At 51.3% G+C, this 19913-nt stretch overlaps 2 protein-coding genes across 2 annotated transcripts; one reads left to right on the top strand and one right to left on the bottom strand.

Annotated features, from left to right (window-relative positions):
* Nucleotides 1-3981: 3981 nt before the first annotated feature.
* Nucleotides 3982-5424, bottom strand: EMWEY_00031440 (dolichol-phosphate mannosyltransferase, putative; the record flags this gene model as incomplete). Its single annotated transcript, XM_013481712.1, has 4 exons — nt 3982-4106; nt 4337-4370; nt 4953-5052; nt 5282-5424. 4 exons carry the CDS (start codon nt 5422-5424, stop codon nt 3982-3984), a joined length of 402 nt encoding a protein of 133 aa, XP_013337166.1.
* A 3430-nt stretch (nt 5425-8854) lies between these two features.
* Nucleotides 8855-18647, top strand: EMWEY_00031430 (hypothetical protein, conserved; the record flags this gene model as incomplete). Its single annotated transcript, XM_013481711.1, has 19 exons — nt 8855-8954; nt 9210-9767; nt 9922-10056; nt 10207-10269; nt 10535-10759; nt 11007-11206; nt 11334-11388; nt 11560-11946; nt 12134-12445; nt 12874-12957; nt 13530-13715; nt 14212-14247; nt 14478-15071; nt 15652-15787; nt 16027-16206; nt 16744-17266; nt 17525-18087; nt 18317-18374; nt 18591-18647. 19 exons carry the CDS (start codon nt 8855-8857, stop codon nt 18645-18647), a joined length of 4452 nt encoding a protein of 1483 aa, XP_013337165.1.
* Between the last annotated feature and the right edge of the window lie 1266 nt (nt 18648-19913).

The following is a 19913-nucleotide window of genomic DNA, read 5'->3' as shown; positions in this document are numbered from 1 at the left end:
AGCAGCTAGGGAGACCTGAGGAAGCAGCAAAACAGCGTGATCGAGCCTTGTCTCCTCTTCCTAGCCGCCTCCTGGTTAGCCTACTCCTTACCAGTCTGCTGTCGATCGAATCTCTCCCTCTCTCGCATTCTGTAACCTCTCCGTCTATTTCCCCTTCCTCTCTCTCTTCGCCTTCTGTCACCCCTTTGATAGTCCGTTCTCTGTCTTTCTCCTCTCCTGCCTGCTGGATTATCCCTTCCTTTCTCTTCCATTGCATCGGCGAGAACGGGCAACTTGGACAAGAGCCCGTCTCCCCGCTTCCCTCCTAGCTCCCACCTTCACTATCCTGCCCCAGCAGCAATAGCTGCTGCCGCAGCAGCAGCAGTAACCGCTGCTGCAGCATGGGCTGCACTCACGCTGCAGATGGTAGAATCTGTGCAGCGGTGCGGGGGTGGAGAGGGTTTGCTTCTGGGTTGCCCTCGGGTGCGGGTGTTGGCTGCGGATGCCTCGGAGGCGGTGGTCGCTGCAGCAGCAGCAGCAGCAGCAAGCGGCTACCAGTCGCTGCTGAACAATGAAATGCGGCACTGGCAAGAGCTCGCTCGTGACCTTAAGCGCAGCATGGAAGCTACATGCGGGGGTGCCTGGCATGCAATCGCTGGCAGGCATTTTGGGGCATTTGTAACGCACCAAGTTCAGGGATTAGTTTATTTACAGGTTGCTCAAGTCAACATCCTCCTCTTCAGGCATGGCTAGCACAGCCCCTATCTCCAGCACCAACAACAGCTAGCTAGATATAGAACTGGCGAATAATCTGGCCACATAGCTGCCCTTTAACCTAGTTTGCTAGTCAAAAGCGGCCGACTAGCCAACTAGTAGCCCCACCCCCTGTACAACTAACTAGCTAGCTAGCTGGCTGGCCCGGTACCTTGTTCCCTACTTAGCGTGCTAGCCAAAATTCACCGTGTGGCCTCCTGGAAGGCAGGAAGAGCACACGAAAGATGAAGCAGCTGCAACGCAGAGGCCGGCCGGTTAGTTGTCTAGTTAACTAGCTCGCTAGCGTAAACAATGGGTAGCCGCGTACAGCCAGAAGGGCTCAAAGCTAGCTAGGTGGCAGGAGCAGCTAACTAGCTGGCTAGCTATCTGGCTAGCTAGGGTAGTGGCGGGGTACAGAACGAAACTAAGATACCTCTACGTTACCTAGCTGGCTAGGCATCTGGGTAGCTAGGGCACCGTGGGGGTGGTGGTGCCCCCAACCAACATCAATATCTCAACTTACGGCAAGGCCTCCAGCAGCAGTAACGGCGACAGCAAAAGCAACAGCAGGAGCATGTGCATTGTTCAGCATCCTGGAAGTGACAGCAAAGCCACTTCCTGGATGCTGAACAATGCCATATGCGGCCAAAATATTCTCCGCGCTGCAGCAGAGGCAGCGAGGTGTGCATACAGCTCAGGGGCCCCTGGATGCCCCCTCCACATGCATTGGGGGTAAGAAGAGTGCACTGCACCCGACGCAAGGGAAGGGAGAGGCAAGGCGGCATGAAAAGGTGTGTCCTCGAAGTGTCTGTACAGCGTGTGGTGCCTCGTTTCCTGTCTGAGGTGTCTACACGTTCCAGAAGAGATACATCAGGCCTTTCAGATACTGCACGATCTCTTTGATTCCTGCGACAGCGAAGAATGGGACGAAAAAAACGACAAGACGGGGGATGGAGACAAGCCGGCAAAATCCATGGCAGCCTCTAGGGCCCCGTCAAACCCGTGATTCTCAATCTCTTGCTACTGCTGCTAGTGCTAGGAGGAGACACGGGAAGAGAAATGAAAACTACTTAGGGTGTACCTAACTTTGAGTGTCCATACACCCGGTCAACAAATGTAATCGGCACCTCTCCTATTGAACAGCCAGCAGCCCGAGCCCTCACAACCACTTCCATCTGAAACGCGTAGCCTGCGCAGTGATGCAGCCCCAGCAACAACAACAGGAGCAACAACAGCAACAGCCACATGTGCCTCTGCTGCGCCTGGTGCCTATGCTGCTTTCTTTCTCCGTTTGCGGGGACAAGAAGACAGGCAAGTGTCTTATCTGCTGCTGCAGCTAACATGCAGCTGCAGCCCAACAAAACTGCCACCTTGGGGATCGGTGGGGTTAACAAGGTGAAGAGCTAACAACGGTGTATAGGGTTTAGGGTTTGGGGATAGAAGCACCCTTGGCGTGAATATGCGGCATCAGCTCCTCAAGCGTTTTTCGCTTGTATAGACTGAAGAAAAAAAAACAGCAGAGAGAAAAACTAGAGAATGCCGGGATGTAAAGACAGCTGGAACGGAAGGCTGCAACGGCCAAGCGAAGACAAAAGGTAGGAGGAAAACAGCAAGCAGACAAACAACAAACGGCCAAAAATAAATAGAAAACACACAGAAGTAATGCAGAAAACCCACAGAGACACCCACACTAAAAAGAGGGACACCTGAAACACACAGATAATAGAGAAATCGGAACACCACCAGCAGCAGCAACACTAGCGCCAGCAAGAAAAGCAGCAACATCAGCCTCAGCAACACCAAGAATAGGAGCTGCTGCCAGCAACACAGAAGACCCACCGAAAGGAGCCAGTGGCATCGCTAACGCCTGGGTTTAGAAGCAACTGAGCTGCATATTCACGCACGCCCCAACATGCTGGCTGCCTTAAAGCAGCAGTAACAACAACACCAGCAGCAGCGACAGCAGTAGCAGCAGCAACAGGAGTAGCAACAGCAACAATAAGGGCAGCAGCAACACCAACAGTAACAGTGGCAGCAGTGGGAACAACCGGAGCAACCAGCAGCAACAGCAGCAGCTGGTACAGCAACAGCAGGCGCTGGTAAAGTAGCTGCAGAAAGAGAAAGCCAGCTGCTTGTACACCGCAAGCAGACAAAATGACTGCGGCGACCGACCTAGGAAGTTTGCGCCTCTGCTTATTGCCTTCCTTCTGAAGTCCCAGCCTTGAACTCCTCCTCCTGTTCAACCGCAGCAACCAACTGCAAACCCTAAACCCTAAACCGTACACCATTACAGTCAGCAGTTTGTTTCTCGCTTCGCTCGCGTTTTCGCTCGATTTAACTGCCAGGAGACACAAAAACGAGGATAGGTGACTCCTCCCTCAGGCCTCTAAAAACTATACGGCAACTCATATGCGGCTTCCTAGCTCTTTTGTGTGTGACTGTCTGTTTTGGTCTCCTTTTCCTTCTTGTCTAGTTTCTGCCTCTTTCTGTCCCCCTTTTCCGTATTTGCTTACCAGTTATATATCGGGAGCCCGAGACGATGTCAAAGTCTCCTTCTTTTTGCTTCCTGCAGCACCGACAGTAGACGCAGAGCAGTGAAGTCAGAGACACTCAGAGACAAAGCGATACAGAAAGACACATGAAGAGGCAGACATACATAGAAGAAACAAACAGACAGAAGAGACAGGCAGGGACAGAATATACGTATAGATAACACGGGACAGAATGAGGCAAAAGTAGGCAATATAAAAGGCGAAAGGAGGCAGTAAACGGACACAAGGAGATAGATGGGGACGAGGGGGAACAAATAAAGGGCCGGGAGGATACAATAATTGAGAAGAAAGAGAAAAAAAGTTAAAAAGAGAGACAGGGGACAGCGGGGGTTGCGAGAATACGGTGGCAAGTTCCCTTGCTGACTTTATAAAGGCGGGAATGAACTTGGGCTGCGAAGAGGAGGGACAAAGGAGAAACAAAGATACCAGGACGGGGACAGGGACAGAGACGGGCACAGAGAGAGAAACGCACACACAGAAGGATACGGTGACACGCTTTTTGTTTTTGTTTCCTCTCGTTGTCTCTTTCTCTCTCTTTATGTGCTTGTGTGTCTGTATCTTTGTGCCTTTCTGTGTCTCTCTCTGTCTTTCGCGGTCATTGCCTCTTTGTGCTTATGTATCTCCTTCCCTTTCTCTTTCAGCCTCTGTGTCAAAATTCCTGTCACCGGCTTTATTTATGTCTGCCATGTCGAGATGCTTAAGTTTTAGCTACTAGGTTGATGTGTATGTACAGCTCAGGTCTCACGTGGTGTGAGAAGTCTGCGTCCATTAAGAAAATAAAATTTCCCTTTGCTACTTTGAGGCCGTCGAGATATGCCGTGCCTGAAAATATAAAACAAAGTACAGACAGCCTCCCTCCCGTGACCAGCTGTTTGCAGCTCTCCTTCTGTCTGGGTGTATGTGTAGTTGTGGTGTATGGGCAATGCGGGTGTATGTGCAGATGCAGCTTATGTGTATGTGCAACTGTGGTATATATGCAGTTGGCCTGTATGCGCCCATGGAGTGTATGTGAGCTGTGCCTGCTACCAGCTGCCCACAGACCCGAAGCGTACCCAAGCCAAGCTTGCCAGGTCTCTTGAGCAGCCGCTGAGGGGGAAGGACACGGATAACGCTAAGCCCTAAATCCCAAGCCCTAGCTACTATATTTGAAGAGGCAAACAGAAGCACTGGCGTTGCTCACTCCACTTGACGTAGGAAGAGGAAACAGAAGACACACAAACAAACAAACAAACAAACAAACAAACAAACAAAACAAACAAACAAACAAACACACAAATACAAACAAACAAACTCACACACACACACACACACACACACACACACACACACACACACACACACACACACACACACACACACACACCGAAGAGAAGAAAGAAGGAAAAAAAGAAACATGGCACCAAATGCATGTAGAGAGAGAAGGAGGGAGGCATGCACACAAGAGAGGACCCAGAAAGATATGCGGCAGGCGTTGGAAGGCAGAGACAGAGAGGCAGCCACAGAGGAGCCGATGGAGAAAAATGCGACGAAGACTGCACGCGTATTTTTTTTACAATCAACGGAGACTAAAACGACGCCGCATACAGGAAGGACACAGAACCAATACACCTAAGGAACGGAAAGGAGACAGAAAGCAGTCATACAATAAACAGGAGACAAACACCTCACCAGTCTGTCGCTGTTCATGGCATATTGAAGGCGGCTGAACTCCTCTGCCGTTTTGTCTGGGCTGTTGTCATCAACGACAACAATCTCGAACTCCACCCTCCTGCACAAACATGTATGTACACCCCACAAATCCAGGGGTACATGCGTATACCACACAACGGGTCCAGGTGTACAGGTGTATCCTTATACACCGCCAACAAGTCTCCCTCCATTATTTTCAACCCGGCACCGGAATTTCAGTGTAGGCCTCCTGTACGCTAAAAACACATCAAATCTTTTAAACCGGAATTTTTGCCGCTCAGGCCTAAGCCCAATTCTAAATCCTTTACCCTAGACCTCGCACGCGTTGGAGTAGCTGCAAATGGGGTGAAAGGACGGACAGGGACTCAAATGTTTCTTGAAGCAGAAAAACAATTAACGGCAGATTTTCTCTTTCGTTGTACGTTGGAAGAATGACGCTGTAGCACGCCATTGTGAACACCACCGGAGAAGGTGCCTTTACACCGCAGGCTCTACAGACGCAGAAATTGCAACTATTGAAGCATCATCGATTTGTAATGACTAAAACACCACACAAAATTAAGTGGTTAAGCCACAGAGGAACACAATTCGTTACGAATAACCAAAGGTTATGTGGGGCCTCACCGACGACTACTCCAGGGGCCCCCCCAGGGGGCCCCCTCCAGAGAATTGCGCTGAAGCACGGCAGCAGAGGAGCAACAAACTACAAGTTTTTGCAACATCATTTGAAGTGTATATCCAGCTTTCTGAGTCCCAGAGGGATCTAAACCCTCAATAGACCCTTAGCGTTCAACCTTAAACGCAGAACCGTAACATCTGAACACTAGACACTAAACCCTAAACACTATACGATAGACAATGAACCATAAATGCTGGTGTCCCGTATATATTTAATCATGGATATAAGAGACAAATCCAGGGAAATAAAGTGTATCGTCTCGCTCCTAGTGCAGCGGGAAAGCTCCTGCTTGTTTGTTACACTCCATCAATCCTAACTCGGTTCTCTGAATCTGCCACATTCTCTGCTTCAAGCTGTCTCCTTGCTTCTTCAGCAACTCAATGCTGCCCTTTCTGTCTGGATCAGTCGAGAGGCTAAGAGGTGGGACGACTACAGCTAAGCTGCTTTCAACTCGCTACAGGCAGCTGCGTCTATCTGCAGGAAGATATACCTAGGCACAACTGGATGAGGTCCTCTTTGTTGGGGAGGCAGTATAGTGCATGTTGTGGTATAGGCACTGTGGAGGACTTCTTCTCATGCGCCAGCACAACGAGCACCGCCCTCCACTTGCATGCATGCACGTATACATGCATACGTGCATTCATGGAGTATTTTGGGCTTTAAGAAAAGTGCACTGGCCGAAGGGGATACGGGCAAATGTTGCAGCATGAAGTTGCTGAGGCAGCAATTCCGTGCTGCCGCAGCAACTTTTGCTTGCTTGCCATCCCTCGTCAATAGAAACTATCTCCATGCAGTAGCAGCAGCAGCTCGACCCGCAGCTGTTGTGGCTGCTCCGTATTAAGAATAGGGAAAACGTTTGAGCGTCGACTACTGGATGGGACCAGTAGATGCTGCCTCATTTCTAGTGGAGACCTTTAAGCGTTGACGGCCGCCTAAGGGGACGCTGTCTTGTGCTGTCTCCTTTTCTTCTGCGTTCCGACTGCAGAAAACAGAGACAGCTTCTCCATAAAGGGTTGCCTTGAAGCTCTCTTTACAGACAGGTGACGCCTCACATAGCCCACTTGTTGCTGCTGGAGACACAACACAGCCACTAGGGCAAAGCTACCAACTTCAGATTTCCCCATCACAGCTGCACACTGCTTCTCTTTTCTCGCTCGTGAGTATGACCCGGGGTGCTGCTTGGGGTTGTTCATAGGAGTGGCATGAAACAACTACATCCGCAGTAACAGAACCAGAACCACCAGCGGCAGCAGCAACAAGACAGCACCAGCGGCAGCCGGCGGGTGTTCCGCGCATCTGATACCCTGTGGCTTTTGTGGTGGCTATCAACTGGCTACCTAGCGGGCAACGTTCGCGTGGGTGGAAGCTTGTTGGCTGCCTAGCTAACTGATTAGCTAGATGTGTCGCTGGGGAATAAAGTGAGGGAGAGTGCGGTTTTCTCTCTTGGTGTTTCCCTCCCTAGCAACAACGGCGGCTGCATTTATCTGTCTGCGTTTTCAAGTGTCGGGTGTCATGCGCCTCCCCCTATTGCGTTTTACAACGAGTATACAAATGCAAATAAAGAGACAAAAGTCAAGCAGAACGAGAGAATAACTGTGTAACAACAAGGAGACAGTATCCCTGCGGACACAGCCAGCCGATTAGAGGCAGTTTGAGAGCCGTGATAGTGAGAGTAATATTGTTTCCCACTTTGGCCAAGATACAGTGCATTTGGATCTGTTCACTGTGCTGCTGCCGCTTCTGCTGCTGCAGGAGTTGCAACCGCTAGTGCAGGGTTGCGTGCGGAGGGACTTGGTTGTTATTGTGCCAGTGCTACTGGGTGTCTCTTACTGCGCCTGGTGCGCTTGTCTGTCTAAACCTTTTTGTATCTGTCATTTCGCTGCTTTTTAGTATCCATGAATATGCTGCTGCTGCCGTTCTTGTATTTGAGAGGAAACGACTGTTGCTGCTGAGACACCAGCGCTGCCAGCTACCTGTACACCTGGGGAGTAGGGGGCGGTAGAAGCATTGAAGTAGCTAAAAAGGCTACACCCCAACAACTTCTGTGTCACCGCGTTTGTATTTTAACGCTCAAATACATTCAAAATGGCAGACAAGAAACGGAAGACGCTATTGCCGTCGGCAGTGCTCGGGTGTCTCTGCAGGCCCGGGGGGCCTCTCACTGTGGCGACAGAAGGACGACAAACGTTAACAGGTTATTGGCTAGACCAGAAATATACTAAATTTAATTTACTAAACGCAAAAATAGGGTGGATCAGCCTGCAACCGTTTCCTTCTCTAATCCGTCACCAGCAGCATTGACTGCGGCAGCAGCAACAGCACCAGCAGCAAGCAGCAGCAAGCAGCAGGTGCTGCAGCTGCTGCAGCACCTTGAAGGCCCGCTGTATTTGGAGTATTCCTGCAGCTTTCGTGCTCCTCAAGGCAATATAAAAGGCAATTTGAAGGGCTTGTAGATATTTATTTGCTTATTTTCTCACTAAAGCCGGCATTAAGCTCGACTCCTTAGAAGGGGACACCCGAGCCGGGGAGACAGAGAGCAGACCAGCGGTCTCCTCAGGGGTTGTCTTTACATGTTTGTGTACATACACCTGAAGGCTGCCTTCTAAGCATATATTCAGCTTAAATATCTTTTTGGCTTTCTCTGCTACCTCCAGCCAAAGAAGGCAGCACATCGCGGCCTCTATACCTTTGCCGGTCCCTCCTGCCCTCGGGTGTCCCTCTCCTTTTGTTTCTGTTTGTTGACTCAGTCTCCTTCTCTCCCTCCCTCTTTCTCTCTAGATCTCTCCCTATATATACCTGCTTCCAATTCCTCTCCCTTTCTCTGTTAGTCTCTCTTCCACTGTCTCTGCCTCACTGTTTTCTCCGTCTTTCTGCCTGTCTCTGTGCCCCCCCTTGGTCGCTGTTCCCCTCCGCGGCTACAATCTGCAGTATTCCAAGGAGAGAAAAAGAGAAGGAGACACAGCAAGACCTCAGACACCGCGGAGTGGCCTGCGGGACATCACGGAAGTCTCCCTTGTCTCCGAGTGAACTGAGGAGACCGACAGCAAGGGGAGAGAAGCAGGAAGGAGGAAATTGGACCAGAGAGTGGGGAAAACGAGGAAGGAGACACAACGGAAACAAAAGGGGAAAGAAGGGGGACTCGTGGAAGAAAGAAGGCGGCAGAAAGGAGACAGAAGGTGTCTCCAGCACGCTGTCCGTTGCGATGTCCCCTCTCGGGATATGCGGCCAGCCGGCCTGCTGGAGTATCATCTTCAAGGCAGCTGCCCCTCTGCTTTTTATATTATGTCTCCTCCTACCAGGCGGTTAGTTTTATCTTATTGAGTCTCTTTTTTTGTCTTCCGTCCATGCGCTGCCTCCGTCTCTGCCCCCTCTATTGCCTTCCTCAGCTTCGCTTCCAGTCTGTCTCTTCGGGTGCCTCTTTTGTCTCCATATTCTGCTCCTTCTCTTTTCTTGCGTCCACTTTGTTTATATATGCCTCCTCTTCCCTCCCCTACCCACTCTTGTCTCCTTGCGTTCAATTTCTGAGTTTTCTTCGCTTTCTGTGTATGCATTCGCAGGGGCAACGGCACTGACTCTCCCTCAGGGTTCTGTTCGCCTACAGCAGGAGACAGAAGGAAACGACCCTCACTATGGTGCTGCAGCAGCAGACAGCACCCTGCCGTATCTGAATGTTCCGCTTATGCAACAGAACCCGCAGCAGCAATGGCAAGGTCAGCAGGATCTGCAGCAACTAGAGCAAGGGCAACAGGCGCAGCAGCAGCAAGAGCAAAAGCAGCACGAGCTGAAGCAACAAGAGCAGGCGCAGCATCTGCTGCAACAGCAGGAGCGGCAAGATATGCAGCAGCGGGAATTACAGCAGCAGGAACTGCAAAAGCAAGGGCAGCAGGAGGCCCCACGTTATGGTCTCAGCACCGACACGGAAGGAGGCAGTGTTTCCATAAGCACCCCGTCTGACGACAGCTTCGGCAGGGACTACTCCATCTCCTCGGAGGGCAGCACAGAAGCTACTGTCTCAGACAGTAGCAGCAGGATCAGGAGTGTAGGGCTACAAGTCCCTGCAAAACCCCAAGAGGAGACACCTCCTCAATTTCAGGCGGTTCTCGTCACTCTCTACTGTGCGTCTCCAGCTTCCTCTTGATTTTGTGACGTCTCTTCATAAAGGAGACAGATTAGACTAGACTCGTTTTTGGCAGTTACACTTTTGATCGTATTAGGATGCAGAAAAGCAAGCAGTTCGTACTGGCCTGCTGCGATTGTCTCGTGCTGCAGCGCAGCTTAATGAGCATCTCAAGACGCCCTACAACCCCAAGACACTCCCTATACATACCGCTCAGAAGTTGCTGAAGCAGCTCCAGCAGTTGGCAACAGCAGCGAGAAATGATGCAAAAGAAACTACTGCGCGACGTCCGTTTTTCTGTCTCATCTGCTGCTGCTGTGTTTGCTGTTTCTTTTTGGGTTTCTGTTGGTGATGCTCGTAGGGGCAGTTTTGCTTCCGCTGCTGGTGCAACATCTGACCTTTTAGCCGTCAGGTTTGCTGCTGCTGTCTGCCCTTAGATATATCTGAGGTGTCGCAAGCTGCAGATCCCAGAGACGCCATCGCAGAGCTGCAGGAAGCAGGTGGGAACGACAGACGAAAGGGCGGAGATAGGGGGAATTCTGAAAGGATAAAGAGACAGAAAAGAGGCTTATTCGTACCTGGAAGAGGCGTATTTGTGCCGCTTCCTCCAGTTGCTTTTATACCTGTTGCTGCGGCTGCTGTCGCTGCCGCTATACCCAGTGCCGCTAGTTTTGCTTCTTCTGCTGGGTTGGATACTGCTATAACTACTTCTGGTGCCGCCTCCATAGGTGCTGCTTGGTTCCTGTTGCGTGCGCTGAGGCTCAGGGCTGATGCGTGTTTCCCCCCCTGAAGTGCAGGAGACAATCGCCATGCTGGAGGATAGTTTGCAGAGTCCTCGCAAGTTCTGGTGGCATCAGCCCAGACAGCGTGACCGTTTCTTGAGCCGCCTCTACAAGCGAACGAAGAGTCTCCTCTCCCTCGGGAGAAGCACAAAGCAAGCTGCAGATGCCGCTAAAACCATCTGGGGAGTATCACAAACAGCACACATCGGTAGGACACAACAGCCAAGCTACACAACAAATTCCCACTAGCAGCAGCAGCGGCAGCAGCAGCGGCGGCTGTGTTGTATGCCCCATTGGGGACCCTGGGCAGGAGTTGTCTGCACATCCCTCAGAAGGGAGATTAGAGAATCCTGTCTGGCACAGCTGGGTGTTGCTAACTGCAGATCCCCGTAGCTAGCTAGCTAGGCCTTGTGCTGCAGGACTCTCGAAGGGCTTTTCTTCGTGGGTGTTTACAGAGGCACGCGAATGGGACGCATTCCAAACTTTACTACACCTGGACGTGCTGGGGCGGACAGCACTAGAGGCTGCTCTGTTGGGTCTCTACGGCCTTTGCAGGCCTTTCTTCTTGTTAAGGAACAATGAATCTTTCAGCTGTTCGTCTCCAGGTCACAACAAAGCCATCTTGAGCCAACTCCCTTTTATCACCCTCCCAGAGGTGGGCTATACAGATCTCTTGCAGCAGAGTGCCTCTACTTTCGTGTGTATTGGAATTTAAGGTTACCGCCTCACCGTCATCCCCTAGGGTGCATGCACAACTCATATTGCGTCTCCGGTTCCCTCAGGTTGCCAAACTGCCTCTGCAGACCCCTCCACCAGTGGAACTGCGCTGCAGTGAACGTAAGCTAGCATCGACCGCTTCCGGGGTTCATGCCCTAGGCTTTGGGAGTTTGTTTGGCTGTTTTCATGTGCTGGGTGGGTTACTTTAGGTGATGTGTTGATGCTAGATTCCATGTCTGCATGCATGCATGCATGCATGCATATGTGTTGATTGGAGCTTAGGGACTGCAGGCGAGCGTGCGTTGGCACTGGAGTCTCTTGCAAGTCCCCTGGAGAAGAGTCTGCAAGACGTAGGGAGACAGGCTCTAGCCTTCCTCCCCAGAGGAGCCATCCACCAGACACCTGTGCTGGACAAAGTGTCTCCTCCTTGGGCATTATTGAGGGGAGGGCTCTATTACTCTAATGCCGGAGGAGACATCTTGGGACGTCTCGCCGTATTCCAGCAGGTCGTTAACGCTCTCCCCTTCAACTACTCTCAAGTGCAGCAGCTAACCGCCACGCTTGCGCAGATCCTCGGCACCCAAAACGGCACGCAAGCCGCCTGGCTGCTTAGCATACATCACAGTGCTAACAAACCAGGCTTTGCTCCCCCTCTAGGAGATCTTGTTGCAAGAACAGGTCCAGCCTCTTTTGCACTGAACCTTCACCCTTGAAAGTTTAAGGGGTTAAAAGGGTCTGAAGGGTACAGTTTGGGGCCTACGCACAACAGAATCGACTTGTTCTAACAAGGGATGTGGCTGGGAGGTTGTTATAAGTGCGTGGTGAGAGTTTAGGGCATAGGGTTTTGGGTTTTTTTTGGTTGCAGCAACTGCGCTGCAAGCAATAACGGGTCCTGCTGGAAGGCAGACAGCAGCTTGGGCCCGTCTGCAGAAGGGGTTGCAGCAAATTGAAAGAGGCGTTGTCTCTGCCAAGGAGCAGCAATTCGTGGAGAAGCAACTCTTCAAGTTCGCTCAGCTGCTGGAGGTGCACCTCCTTTCTTCTTTGGAAGCCGTTAGCCTGCGGGCCGTAGCACTGCTTATCTGCGGCCTCTGGGCTAAAGAAGGAGACAACCCCCTCGATTTATCAAGCTCCAAGCCTAATGCCAGAGTCCATCTGTTGCTGCGCCTTCTCCTCAACAGTACGCAATGAGTTGGCTGTATGGTGGGGGCTTAGAGCTCGATGAAAAGCCAGCGCTTGAGGGGTGTTTGATCCTTCTCTGTTTCTCCCTCAATCAATTTTGTCTCTTTCGCATAATCCGTCTGCTCTGTTCCTTGTCACCAATTTCTCTTTTTTACTCCTTCTGCTCTGCCTATACAGCTAAGGGGGTCGTTGAAGAAGCAACAAGCCTCGTACTTAGCTCCTTACATACAAAAAAAAACAGTGAGTTGTCTGCACCATTTTTAGTCGCTCTTTTTCGCTTCTTCGTTTTGTCTTCTCCCTTTTTTCTTTGGGTTGACATTTGTCTGATCGTCTGTTGCTCTCTCCTGGGCAGCTTGTACCTCTTCTTCGTTGTGTCTCCGTCACCTCCCAAATTCCGCTTGTCGCTGCTGTGCGGTGTATATGCAGTTTCTCTACATTTGGGAACGGTTGTCTTTGTTGGCTTTACTAACACCAGGGGTGGTGTAGCTCCTGTCTTCGCACATCCGAAGGGTTTAGAGAGGCCCACCATGAGTTTATCCCCAAATAGTCTTCGACGGGCTTTTCAACTGATCGCTGCAAGAAATCCAGACCCTCTTGCCCCGCTTAAGGCAGCAGCCAGTTTAGTTCACCCTCTCCATCTTGCCAGGCTCGACGAACCCTCCCTCAAGGTGCTGCTAACCCAAAACCTTAAATTCCTCTTGCCCTTTTAAAGCAAGCACTCAGTCAACACAAATGCACGAATGAACCACGCAAGAAACTTTTCTTGGCTGCTGTTTCCAAACCGGAACCCTTTGTTCTCTGCCTCCTGTCGGGTGTCTCTGCAGCAAGGAGTGGCCTTTGCGTATCTTCGTCAGAGCCGCTTCGCTGCTGAACTTCACTGCGACGCAGTAGCAAGCAAGTGCAAACCAGCAGCAGCCACAGTCCCTTGCTTCTGGCGTTGCCTGCTTCTGCCCCCCTCATCCCCTACGAGCAGCTGTAGCACTACTTAACGCTGACTGTCTGCAATAACAGGAGGCATCTGGGAGTGTCGGTCTGACGCTACATGCTGCTGCTATCTGCTGCTGCCGCTGTTGCTGCTGCAGAGGAAATCATTCACTTTTTGCGGTCTCGCAAGGCATCTCGGTTGCAAGAGCAGGAGAAGGTTGCCCTGCTGGAGAGAGTCTTCGCAACAGTCCGTCCCTTAGATGCCTCTAGCATTGAAGTAGAACTTCGCTGTGCCTTTACGCAGCACCGCCCCACATTACAGCGCATCCTCAATGCTGCAGCCTGTAAGCTAACCCAGAAGCAGCAGTACCTACGGCAGCAGAATCCAAGCACGAGCAGCAAGACCAGGGGATACAGCAGCAGAAGCAGACGGAACGCCAAAACCAATGACGCAGCAGCAGCAGAACACCGATGATGCTGCGGTACCTGTGTGTGCGTTTGCTGCTGCAGCACAGAGTCTCCTGCGGAGGGCCAGACGCCTCTACAGAAAGTTCATGAGGGCTCTGAGAAGACTCCGGAGACGATCGCATATGGATCAACCCAAGAGTGTGGCTGCAATAACATTTCTACTGCTTCTCGTTCCCTTGCTGTTGCTGCTTATTCACTTTCTGCCTAAGTTGCCGTACTTCAACTGCTGCAGCTGCTGTTGCTGCCGCTGGAATCGTGCTACTGTTTTAATTTTATACGTTGGTTTTGTAATGCTGTGTGTTTCGGTGTTCATCGAGTGGGTATAATTAGCTTATTGTCTTTTGGATGTGGTGGGGTTTGTCTCTACAGAAGCCTGGTTGATGGACGAGTTGGAGCTGATTAGAGAAGGTGAGCGGTTGATTGGGTGGTGTTGTCTTGTTTTCTGTTTTGAAGGTTAATTGGTGTAGTTCCGTTTTTTTCATGAGGTTTAATGGTGGTGTTGCTGATGGAAAGGGCTGTTTGTAGGGCTGTCCTGCTGTTGACTTTCTTTCACGATGTTGATTCGTTAACTGTTACGCGATCGCTTGGGTTTGCGGAATCTCCTCCTGCTGCATGCGCTGCTGGTGTGCTGTTTATAGAGGCGGTAGTGCGCACGCAGGGTCGGGGGGATTTGGAGCACTACACGGAGATTGTTACGGGTGTCTCGCTTGCTTCCCTGCGCCTCCTGCGGGAGAACGACAGCCCCTCGGCTTTCGCTGCTTCTGCTGTGGACTTGTATTCCTTGAAAGGAGTCGGAGAGGAGGTTGCAGTGGCCACCGACTTTGATGACACGTGCGTGTCCAGTGGGGGGTGGAGAATAAAGGGGACGGGTACCTACTTGGGAGGAGTCGACCCCGCCTTCCCTCGGGGCACTGCCTACCCCGGCTTCGGAGCACTTCTTTATTTGCTATCCCAGGGAACCCGCAGGTGGATCGGCAGCCAAAGGAGGCAGGTGCACGTGCAGCAGGTGCTGCTGCACCAGCAGCAACAGAAGCAACTACAACTGGTGCTGCCGGTCGTCTTGGCGTCAGCGAGGCCTTCAATCCGTATCGGCTTCCGACCCAAGAGCCTCTACCGTCATATTGCTGCAATTTACCTCCGTGAAGCAGAACTGCTTGGAGTCAAAAGACCGCCATCCACACCGATTGTAACATACGAAAACAGAGTCAATCTAATCAAGGCTGCCTTCACTGGTCAGCCAACAAGCAGTGCCATACCATTGGGCGGGATGTCTCCTTTCTGTCCCCGTTAGCCTGCTCTATCATTCCGTCCCACTCCGCGTGCCTGTGTCTCTTCCTGTATCCCCCTCCGTCTCGCGTTACCCTCCCCCTTTCTGTATCCTTGTGTCTCCGATTTCCTCTAGTTGGTTGTGTACTCATTTCTCCTCCCATTTCCTTCTATATATAAGCGCTGATATATGAAGCCAGAGGCAGTGACAAAGATAAGGGCACCGGTGTCACCTTCTTGGTGCCCAAAGACGCAGGCCGCCGTCAGCTTGCATCTGTGAAAACTTGCTCCACGGCCGCCTCTCCAGGCCCTGTCTCCTATCTCGTATATCCTGTCTTTTAACTCCTACCTGCTATTTTATATCCCCTGTTTCATCCCTTGTGTTTCCTGTCGTCTGTTTTCTGTTTTGTGTTCGATGTTCTCTCCGGTTTTCTGTTCCCGATCTTCTATGTCCCTTCTCCTGCCGCCTCTCTCCCGTCAGATTGTGTGTTGTCTCCTGTGTTCTCTGACGCCACTTATCTGTGTGTTTGTTGATGGCTCTGTTAGGGAAGAAGGGCCGCGGCCGTTCTAAATTTACAGGGCTGCACAGGTTGCTACAAAATGGGGCGAAAGCACCGGAAGGCTCTAAACCGCTGTTCCATCCAGAGACAAGGATGATTTTCTTAGGAGACAGCTACGAACGGTGTGATGCCATCACAGCACGAAGCCACAGCTGTACAGGAAGAGTGCAGCAACAAACCCACAGCAGCACAAATACAGATCAGTAATAAGCCAGTTAAACCAGAAGTACCACAAAGAAAGACCCGCGCAAGTTGCCCAGTCGCGCTGGATTTGCTTGTGATGTGCGACCGACTTCCCCATCTTTGTGTTGTAGACTAAGGGGCTGTGTGTTTCATGGGTTTGGGCTGTGTGCTGTGTTAGGGACTTGGCCTCTGGATTGTCTTTGGCTATCACCAACCCAGAGCGCTACGTTGCCACTTTCTTACACCTCGTATACGATTCCGAACAGCGGCACTCTCCTGCAACAGTACCGTCCACCTTCCTGCATATTCCATCAAACGCAACACAGCTGCCTCCTGGGGCCCTACCCTTCATGCTGCCGTGAGCGACAGCGACGCTGTGAAGACGACTCTTTCACATGCCCCATGGGTCTCCTTTTCCTCCATAGCTGTATCCTGCCTTGTGCCGTCTCCAGCGTGCTTTTTCTGTCTGTTGCCAGGGTTACGTATAGCCATTGACCCTTGTTGTGCTGCTGATGGTGTCTCAGTGTCTTGTCCCTTTTTTTTCCGTTTATTATTGCCCTATCTCCCTTTGTTCCGTTTTCCCGATCTTTGTATGCGACTGTCTTCTGTAGCTTCCGGGTAAAGCCCTTACACAGTGCTGACTTGTGTGGGGTCTTGCAGTGGGTAATATGGAAACACGGACTGTTGCAACGAGGGATGCAGTCCACAGCACGCGTGGTGCCAGCTCGTTTTGTGTTGGGGCGATTCATGCAGCACATGTATTTACTGTTTGCTATTGTGCGAACTCTGCATATATCGGATGCTTTCATTGCCTATTGCTTTTTAGTTTTGTACATGCGTTTATTGCCTGTTGTGGGGACTTTTTGCATGCATTCCGTATGGCTTGTTGCTACAGGGTAGCGTCTGCGAGTCCCGTGGGGGATGTCGAACCTGCGATAACTGCGGTGTCTGTACACTTCAAGGTGTCAGTCCCGAAAGGCACGTGGAAGAAACTTCTGCGCTCTCGCCGCTCTGCCTTTGCTGCTTCTACTGCTGCTGTGGCTGGTGCTCCTGAGGGTTTGATGCTGCCGTGCGAGGCTCTAGACCCCACCACAGTGTGGGATGTGTCAGCAGAGGTGGAAACATTCATAAAGCGCGTGCTGTCTGCATACAGACACCGGTGGGTGCACGAGGGGCTCAGGGATTTGTTGGAGACAGCCCCATTGCCTCCACCTCCGATTTTTACCAAGTGTTTAGGGGTTGTTCAAGGCAAAGGCCCTCTCAAGGTGGAATTTCTAGACAGAAAAGGAGAAACTAGACTAATACCTGCAGATCTTGGCACCCCCGTTCTCCCCTACTCAACTACCCTTGGAGCTGTGCTGCTGGCAAGGGCTCTTGGAATGCTCGATGACTCCGATCTAACGGATTTCTCCGTACTCGTAGGTTACTGCTGCTCGTGATTGTGCTGCTTGTCCTGTTGCCGCCCGTACTTTTGCTGGTGATGGTGATAATACTGCTGTGTTAATATGGTGAACCTGCGATACCATCAAAAAAATGCTGCAACTGCTGCAGCAGAGAGACCCACGCAGCAGCAGCAGCAGGCGGGATCTGCTGGTGCTGTTCCACGGCATCTTTTGCTGCATACTGCATGCACGCTTATACGTGGGTGGGGTTGCGTGTTTTGGCCGTACGCGCAGGTGGCTCGAGCAATAAGGGGATTGCACCCTCCTTCATCTCCTCCTGCTGCCCGCGCTGCTATCACTCTGGCCTATGACGCTGCAGCAGCAGCTCGGCTGTTTCCCGTGCAAACTGCGGCCCTACTGGGAGTTGAACGGATAAGGCGGCAGGCGCTTCTCAGTCCCTTGGGGCGGAATCTGGAGAAGCAGCAGTGCGTGGCAGAGGTGACGCAGCAGTTGCTTGCGGCTCAGGGGGAGGCAGCAACAGCAGCAGAAGCGGCGGCGGCAGCAGCAGCAGCAACAGAATCAGCAGGCGAGAACGGAAAAGCAGGTGAATCCTCTGATGTGTCTCTGTTTGCAAATCGCGTCTGCAGCATGAAGGAGACAGTCGCAAATGCTTGCATAGCCTCCCAACAAGAGCTTGAGCTCTTGGCAGCTAATATCGGGTTCCTCTCAAGCCGCTTGCTGAGCAGTGGGAAATGTATGCAGGAAACTCCTGCAGCGTCAGTCTCCAGCCCCACGAACAGAAGCAGCAGCATCTTCGTTTCGTACCTCTTAACGCTCTGCCAGAGACATCCGAACCAGTGCGCGACTATTGTAAATCTTATTTACGATTTAAAATCCCTTTCTTTAAGGCATCAACAAAACAGACAAACAAACAGCACAAGGGACTCCAGGCAATGCAAACTCCCCTCCGTAGATTTGCCCCTCAGCGAAGATGCGAACGAACTCTGTAAGCGCACCTGCATGCATCCATGCATGCATCTAGGGAGCAGACAGTGCATGCATGCGTGTATGCTGCATGGGTGGCAGTATGCAAGGGCTCCTTTCCTTTTCTCTGCGAATGTATTCATGCAACGATCCTTTGAGTGTAAGTGTATCCCTTCGTTTGCACTTCAGAAAACCCAAATACAAACCTCCTATCTTAGCTGCTTTCTGGACACAGCCGGCGCTGCAACGGCGCGAAATCCACAGTTGCACCAAGAGGTAGACAGGTGGTGGTGTGTATGCTGGGAGTCCCTGTGTGTGTGGTGGGGGGCTCAAGACGATGCTTGTTTTGTCAATTTGTATCTCTTTTTTTTTGCAGTGGACTTCGCCCGCTCCTACCAAGGGCTTGCTAATTTGTTTGTACGGGGTCCAATAGTAAAATCCCCCCGATGGGCCTCCCCTTGCTGCTGGGAGGAAACAGCTCGCAGTCTTGAAGAGCTCATTGAATGTGTGGGGCCCTCTTTCCAGCAGCTGCTCGAACAAGCTACAGGCCTCCCCGTAGCCTTCCCACGACTACCCGTACACACACGGTCCCACAGTATTACCCTGCATTCAACTCGATAGGGCAGGGACCCACAAGGACATCAATACTGCGGCGATCTCATCAGAAGGCGGCCCCTATATGGGGGCCTCTTCAGTTAGTTCAGTGCAGGGGGAACCCGTTATTGGGTCCTCTACAAGGGGGCCTCTGTACGAGGCACCTTCTAAGGCGGTTCTCTATGTAATAATTGATATATTTATCCGACTTCATGCACGGGGGCCCGTTCAATCTCACCCTGCGGCAGGTCCCTTCTGTAGCGCCTCTGCATGGGGGCTCCTGCAGTCTGTTAGGGGCAAAATTCTACGTGGAGATGCCCCATTTTCATTTGTCCGACTTTAAGCTGACAGGAGAAAAAGGGGCATTCCTCCCCACAATTATCCTCCACAGAGCCTTCCCGGCTAAATTTATTTTATGGCGTATATTTATTTAACTTGGGGTGTCCTTAACTCCTACCCATTTAAGTTTTTGGGGTTTATCTATATACTTGTGCGGGAATTCGGTGTTGGTCTATTTGCTTGCATGAGGTGTATATAGTAAACACAAAATATACAACACCCACGTACTGTGTATTTACTGGTTTGTGCATATATGCGGCATAATATTTTGGAGCGAGTTGAAGAAAGCGGCGAGGATACAACACTATCCTTCAGCCGAAAGGGACTATAGGGCTCCCTTAAGCAATTAAGTCTCTGCAGTAACCATGTTGTTTGCCTCCTCTGCGGTTCAACGATGCACACCTTCTCCTACAAAGGGCGGCAGCACGCAGAAGGGAGGCAGAGGGCCCCATTGCGCCATCCTCCAGTTAAGAAGGTTGGGCTGCATACAATCTCTGGAACTAGCAGAGCCGCTGCAGCTGCCTGCATACAAGACGTTTGAGGTTGCCTGAAACCTAGAGTGTCTAGGGAGATTCAATGAATCAGATTAAACCCTGTTGCTGTCTCCAATGCTGCAGGACAGAGGCAGCCCCCAAAAGGTCTAGGCACCGCATGCATAGCCTTTTACACTATATACATTTGATGTACACGGTGTAAATATATGTAGTATATATTTACATACAAGCAATATAGAATCTTCTATTCAACATATATATATATATATTAT

The sequence above is a fragment of the Eimeria maxima genome, genomic scaffold, assembly GCF_000499605.1.
Source record: "Eimeria maxima Weybridge genomic scaffold, Emw_scaff398, whole genome shotgun sequence".
Taxonomy (NCBI): domain Eukaryota; phylum Apicomplexa; class Conoidasida; order Eucoccidiorida; family Eimeriidae; genus Eimeria; species Eimeria maxima.
Note: the sequence above shows the minus strand (reverse complement) of the source record. Positions and strands in the feature narration are given on the sequence as shown.